Source organism: Sceloporus occidentalis, unplaced genomic scaffold (assembly GCF_023333645.1).
Source record: "Sceloporus occidentalis isolate IW3139 unplaced genomic scaffold, rSceOcc1.0.p SCAF_202, whole genome shotgun sequence".
NCBI lineage: Eukaryota > Metazoa > Chordata > Lepidosauria > Squamata > Phrynosomatidae > Sceloporus > Sceloporus occidentalis.
This window is the reverse complement of record NW_028317182.1, coordinates 1110646-1118143: the sequence shown is the minus strand read 5'-3', so window position 1 is coordinate 1118143 and position 7498 is coordinate 1110646. Positions and strand designations below refer to the sequence as shown.

General features: G+C 43.9%; 1 protein-coding gene across 1 annotated transcript; it reads right to left on the bottom strand.

Moving 5' to 3' along the window:
* Window positions 1–1497: 1497 nt before the first annotated feature.
* Window positions 1498–3505, bottom strand: LOC149278079 (uncharacterized). The gene has a single exon (XM_089502437.1). The coding sequence runs from the start codon at window positions 3470–3472 to the stop codon at window positions 1940–1942; it is 1533 nt and encodes a 510-aa protein (XP_089358563.1). The 5' UTR covers window positions 3473–3505; the 3' UTR covers window positions 1498–1939.
* Window positions 3506–7498: the final 3993 nt, after the last annotated feature.

Sequence of the window (7498 nt, the reverse complement as noted above, 5' to 3'; positions counted from 1 at the left end):
ATGTGTGGGAACCACCCTTATAAGAGAGGATTGATTTTAAAAGACTAGTCTCTGTAAAAGGAGGGTGAACATAGAGAGTTATTGGTATCGTTATATTGTATTATGTTGTTATGGGTTTATGCTTATTAAATATTTATACGATATCATATTAGATTGGGATTGATGGGGTTTCATTTTATATATATATATATATATATATATATATATATAGTTAAGCCATAATGTTAATTAAACTGTTGTGTTGCTGAGTTCTATGGTCCAAAGCCACAGGTGCAGTGGTTGAGAGAAGGCACATGAGAGCTTAATTGTCTTTAGAAACACTGCCAGAATCCCGGATGGGAGGACACTGCGCAGAAAAGGGCAGGAGAACGCTGTGCGGGAAAGGGCTATCAAATTAATTAGCTTTATTGGTTAATGGGGTGGGATTGATTGATATGGTTATAAAAGTGATATATCTATACTTTCTTTCATTCCTGACAAAAAAAGTCACTTCTATTGCATGTATCTCCTTCAATGAAAGCTGTTCCTTTTCCAAGGTACTGCCTTTTGTGTTGTAAAAGGAGCTGCAATTAGGAGCCTGACAAATATCTCTCTCCCCTTCCATTCACCCTGCTATCCCAAAAGAGCAGGAGAGCATACCAAACCAGCCACAGACCCTTTCCCTGCTCTTGTGTAATGCCAGGTCAGTCAAAAATACAACACAGATAGTACATGATCTCCTATTGGATGAAGAGGCTGACCTGGCTTGTTTCACGGAGACCTGGCTGGGTGATGATAGCTCAGCCTCCTGGGCTCAGGCCTTACCAGCCGGGTTCTCCCTCGGTGAGCAGGTAAGGGGAACGTTGCTTTGGTCCATAAAGATAATCTTGCTTTGGCCAGGATACCCATCCGTAAGATGGACTACATCGAATGTGTTTGCCTCTGCTTAAAGACTAGTCAGAATTGCTTAACAGATTTCCTAGCAGAGCTGCTTCTGGATTTGCCTAGGATTTTGGTCCTGGGCGACCGCAACATCCCCTCGATGCCCCTCCTGAGTATGCCCAGGGATTGCCAGGGCCTAAATGCTGCTGCTTATTCTGCGGGCTGCCTTTGCGGGAAAGGAAGGTATGTTCTGTGGTTTCAGCGGCCTCCCCTTCCTTCCCTCCTTTCTTCCTTTGAGAAGACCGCAATGGAGCCCAAGGTGCAGAGCTGGACTCAGGAGGGAAAGGCAGGAAAGGAAGGTTCTAGTTTGGAAATATAGCTCTCTCTGTGTATATTGTATGCATGTGTGTGTGTGTGTTTGCCTCTGCTGTTCTTATGGCTGGGAATGGAGCTGAGGACTGAGGAGAGAAGAAAGGGTCAGTTTTGGGCAAATTCAGAACTTCTGTGCATCAAAGAGTCCAGTGTGTTGAAACAGCAAAGAACTTTATTGAGAACATATAGAAATTCAATGTTTAAGCCAGAACTGCCCACTCCAATCCAAACAATACATTAAAACCCCAAAACCTAAAACTCCACCCTCTTCCAAATCTAGCCCCCACCTCCAATTCCCACAGTCTATGCCCCACAAGAAACAAGACCCCCTTTGCCATTCCCACAAACTAGCTCTTTCTGTTAATACGGCCTCCAACTTTCTTCAGCCAACATCCCACACATTGCAAAAGCTATTATTCCCATAACTATCATTTCCATAACTAATAAAGCCAGCTGCAACAAATCCCAACCCCCCATCTATCTAACCTATACCACAACCCACAATCCCCAGCCAAATAGACAACCGAAAGTAATTATCTATACAATTAGCAATGAAAACCTGAATTTAACAAAATACAACCTTAAAACATAAACAGACATATGGACAGACAAACCTTACAAGCAAAATCACAAGGACCTTTTCTTAGCACGACTGGATGGAAAATATAATTTTTGTATTACTAAATGACAAAAAAATATTAGATCACTACTGGGATTTGTGTGGCTTCTCTCCTGTGTGGACTCTCTGATGTGTCACTAGGTTTGACTTCAAAGAAAAACATTTCCCACAATACTGGCATTTGTATGGCTTCTCTCCTGTGTGGACTCTCTGATGTTTCACTAGGTTTGACCTCTGAAGAAAACATTTCCCACAATGCTGGCATTTGTATGGCTTCTCTCCTGTGTGGACTCTCATATGTCTCACTAGGTTTGACCTCTGAAGAAAACATTTCCCACAATGCTGGCATTTGTATGGCTTCTCTCCTGTGTGGACTCTCCGATGTACCACTAGGTATGACTTCTGAGGAAAACTTTTCCCACAATGCTGGCATTTGAATGGCTTCTCTCCTGTGTGCACTCTCTGATGTGTCACTAGGTCTGACCTCCAAGAAAAACATTTCCCACACTGCTGGCATTTGAATGACTTCTCTCCTGTGTGGACTCTCTGATGTGTCACTAGGTGTGACTTCAAACAAAAACACTTCCCACAATGCTGGCATTTGTATGGCTTCTCTCCTGTGTGGACTCTTCGATGCATGACAAGGACTGACTTGTAGGCAAAACATTTCCCACAATGCTGGCATTTGAATGGCTTCTCTCCTGTGTGGACTCTCTGATGTGTCACTAGGTGTGACTTCCGAGGAAAACACTTCCCACAATGCTGGCATTTGTATGGCTTCTCTCCTGTGTGGACTCTCTTATGTCTCACTAGGTCTGACTTCACAGAAAAACATTTCCCACAATGCTGGCATTTGTATGGCTTCTCTCCTGTGTGGACTCTCTGATGTGTCACTAGGTGCGACTTCGAGGAAAAACATTTCCCACAATGCTGGCATTTGTATGGCTTCTCTCCTGTGTGGACTCTCTTATGTCTCACTAGGTCTGACTTCACAGAAAAACATTTCCCACAATGCTGGCATTTGTATGGCTTCTCTCCTGTGTGGACTCTCTTATGTCTCACTAGGTCTGACTTCCGAGAAAAACATTTCCCACAATGCTGGCATTTGTATGGCTTCTCTCCTGGGTGGACTCTTCGATGCATGACAAGGACTGACTTGTAGGCAAAACATTTCCCACAATGCTGGCATTTGAATGGCTTCTCTCCTGTGTGGACTCTCTGATGTGTCACTAGGTGTGACTTCCGAGGAAAACACTTCCCACAATGCTGGCATTTGTATGGCGTCTCTCCTGTGTGGACTCTCTTATGTCTCACTAGGTTTGACTTCAAAGAAAAACATTTCCCACAATGCTGGCATTTGTATGGCTTCTCTCCTGTGTGGACTCTCTGATGTGTCACTAGGTGTGACTTCCGAGGAAAACACTTCCCACAATGCTGGCATTTGTATGGCTTCTCTCCTGTGTGGACTCTCTTATGTCTCACTAGGTCTGACTTCCAAGAAAAACATTTCCCACAATGCTGGCATTTGTATGGCTTCTCTCCTGGGTGGACTCTCTGATGTCTCACTAGGTATGACTTGTAAGCAAAAATTTCCCCACAATGCTGACATTTATGTGACATCTTTCTTGTGTGGATTCTTTCATGACTGACAAGTGATTCTATAAACAAGGAAAATGACAGACAAGACAATCTCAGCATTAAGGGAGGAAGATGTTACCCCAAGATTTAGCCCCACGTTCACCCCTCCCTATTTCAGATTAGATTAATAAAGTTGGTGTGAGTGGCCTGAGCATGACACTGTTCTGGATGCCCCCAAATCCATATAATGATTGTATCCTTACTCATAGGAGCTACCAAAGAAGAGACTGAGGGAACTTTGATGAGGGAATCAGTGGAAGCAGATACTCAAAGGACGGTTGAAAAAATATTCCATTAACATGTGGAAAAATTACTTTGATTCACATGTGGCATCATATCCTGTGAGACGGCCATAGAGTCCTGAGTCAGAGCCCAAGGCATGATGGAAGCTAACAGTAGAGGTCCCTTCATGGTGTTTGGCACCTGGAGATGACTCACAACCAATACAGTATACAGCTCACATGCAGATTGGTGTGGATTGGACTGGAGTTGTGTGTATAAGAGATGGTGAAGTTGATGGAAGTCAGAGGGGAAAGCTTGCAAATATTTGTATTATTTTGCAACTCAAGATAGAGAACCTCCATGAATTTAAATAAAACCAATTGTGTTTCTGATTTATTTTTAAGTGAAAAGTGGCCAGTGTATTGCCAATATCTGTATCTGGATATTTGTTTCCATATTTTGCTATGTTATTGTTGAGCTGCATCTGGGAGTGTCACCCTCAGATTGTGCTGTATATTGGCTTTTGAATAGGAATTCAGAGCCAAGAAGGACCAAGAGCCAGTGTGCTAATCCTTTTTGTCTGAGATATTTCCACCAAGCACCCATTGCATTCAATTTAGTTTCAAACCATTCTCTCCCCCAGGAATCTTTCTAAAATGATATAAACCTTTTTGAACACTTGGTTTCTGACCCCAAGAAACAATTACAGTATAAATATCTTCCCTGATTGACTGTTCTTTGACGTCAGTCCAATTACAGACAGACAGTCTGTCAGTTTTCATTGCTAAACACCTCATTACACTCACCAGCTCCACTTGCTATGGAACTTACTGACTTCTCTCACCATTCTGGACCCTCAACAATTGCAATCAAGATCCACCTAGGTAAAGTTTTACCATTAGCAAAGCCTCACACTATTCACCACTCCCACCTCTGCTACTAGTTCTTGTGTGTGTGTGAACACCTATATCTGTATATGCATGTATATTGCTTTCCCCCTAAATAAAACATAAAAACCTATTTCAAATGCATTTGGAGTTCTCTGTGCTTCCGGGCCTGGTATAGTTGAGCTGAATCCCAAGGTTGCTTTTGCCCCAACCAAACTATATGTCTACTTTCAGCTAGGTACAGTGGAACCTCGCCATACGCGGGGATCCGTTCCGGATCCCGCCGCGTATGGCAATTTCCGCCTATGCTCGAGCCCCATTGTAAACAATGGGGCTCGTGCACAGCGGTGCGGAGATGCACGGGGCGCAACGGGCACGCGCGTGGTGCAACAGGCGCACACGCCCATTCAACTGAATGGGACGTGCCGCCGCTTCCGCCCCACGCGTGCCCAGTGGCTTGAGCGCGTATGCTCAAAGCCGCTTATAAAAAGTCCGCGTATGCGGAGGCCCCACTGTACCACATTCCCCTAAAGGCATAGCACTTGGGAGTATCCTTCCCAGACTCCAGCATGTTGGGTAACAAAGGGCCTCTGGAATCAACCAAGGAACTAAGCAAGCTCAGGTAGGAAAAGAAACATTAGAGAAAAAGCAGGTTTGTGCCCCCCCCTTCCTCCCTTCATAGTTATTACTCATAATTGCTTAATGGAACCCCTAAATATGTCTGAAAACAAGGATTTCAGCCGATTCTCAGAGGTTCTCTCAAACCAGTTCTTAAAATCTGTCAAGTTCGTGGCTGTCTCCCAATCCCCAATGCCCCTCTCCTTTGGTGTCTCTCCAATAGTGCCTCACTAAACTACAAATTCAAATATTCTACAGGATGTTGCTTTCGACATTTAAAGCCCTCCATGGACTGGCCCCTTCTTACTTATCAGACCTTCTTTCTCCTCACCTTCCCACCAGGGCCCTCCATTCTGGTAGTCAAAGTCTGCTGTCCCAGCCCAGGATTTCCTCTGCCCCATCCCGGATTCGCCCCTTTTCACTTGCTGCCCCTCACTCCTGGAACTTTCTTCCCCCACAAGCAAGAGCCATCACTTCTTTAACCAGCTTCAAAACGGAGTTGAAAACCATCCTGTTCAGAGTAGCCTTCCAGGCATTGCATAATTGTCGCTTACTATCTGATGTTCTTTTGTTGCATGTTTATCAAACCATTTCCTGTATTGCTATGTATTGTATATGTATTATCCTACTTGAGAGTATGTATTTCCCCTGGAAAATGATTAACCATCCATTATGAAGCCAAGCCCTCCCTCCACTCCATCTGCCTTGGTTCAGGCCTCGGAGGTAGAGAGGAACTGCTGGACCTCTTACCCTTTCCCACCACCACTCCCTTCTCCTTCTGTGTCATGTCTTTTTAGATTGTAAGCCCGAGGGCAAGGATCCGTCTAACTAAAAAGATTGCATGTACAGCGCTGTGTAAATTTACAGCGCTTCATAAATAAAGGTTAATAATAATAATAATTAAACTGCACTTGAAAGGGATCTAGGACTCCTAAAGGCCAATGTGATTCTAGGCTGCATCAATATGAGTATAGTTTCTAGATCAAGGGAAGTAATAGTGCCACTCTATTCTGCTTTGGTCAGGCCTCACTTAGAATAATCCTGTGTCCGGTTCTGGGCTCCACAATTCAAAAAGGATGTTGACAAGTTGGAACATGCCCAGAGGAGCGCAACCAAAATGGTGAATGATCTGGAAACCATCAAGCCCTATGAGGAGCAGCTTAGAGAGCTGGGTATGTTTACCCTGGAGAAAAGAAAGTTAAGAGTGGATATGATATTCATGTTTAAATATCGGAAAGGGTCCTCGTATTGAGGATGGAGCAAGCTTGCTTTCTGCTACTACAGAAAAAAGGAGACACCACAGTGGATGCAAGCCACAGGGAAAGAGGTTCCACCTAAACATTAGGAGGAATTTTGGGACATTAACAGCTCTTCAACAGTGGAATATACTCCCTTAGAGCTTGGTGGAGTCCTCTTCTTTGGAGGGCTTTAAACAGAGGCTAGATGGTGCTTGGAATGTGTATTCATGCATGGCAGAAGAGGGTTGAACTGGATCGCCCTTGTGGTCTATTCCAACTATGATTTTATAATGCCAGTGGATTCCGGTTCCTTACCCACAGAGGCCACATTCTCATAATTCTCCATCATTATATAATTGTACATAAGTCTCTGTTTCTCCGTTAACAGTTTCCATTCATCCTCGGTGAAATATACTGCCACATCCGCAAAGGTCACCTGCAACAGAAAATAGGCCTCATCCACATAGTGCCTAACCAAAAGGGGAGGAAAGCATATGGTGCATCCAAATATTATTTGATCACTTTAGAATTCAGTCCAGGAAATAAACTTTACATTCTGTCAGCAAGAGAAAAGCTACTGCCTGTGAGATCAGTTTGTCTTGAATCCTTTCAATATAAAATACAATATAATTTAGGCCATAGCTGGGATGAGGATGGATTAGGATACTGACTATCACAACACATACAGTACATTTAGCCACCAAAGAAATATAGTGCATTTAGACATTTCTTGCCACATTTCAGAGGCAAAAGTTAATTTTAAAAAACTGTTCTGGGGAGCACTGTGGGCTTGAGGGCCCCTGGGCCCTCCCCATATTTAGACCCAGAGATGTTCTCCCATATCCTCCAACATTTCATAGATGAGAAAAGCAAGACACATGTGGACAAGCAAAACCAAAAGGCGGTGAAGATGGCCAAAGTTGTTTATGAGGAAGGTCACACAAACGGAGAAGGCCACAGCAGTTTGATTTTGCTTCGGCCTCCTGGGAAGGGCAATACCTTGCCTACGTCTTTCCTGTCTTCTCCCCACTTTTGAACTGATG

Excerpts from the sequence above, each read along its gene's own strand:
- LOC149278079 (XM_089502437.1), bottom strand. The coding sequence starts at position 3,472 with ATGTCACATAAATGTCAGCATTGTGGGGAAATTTTTGCTTACAAGTCA.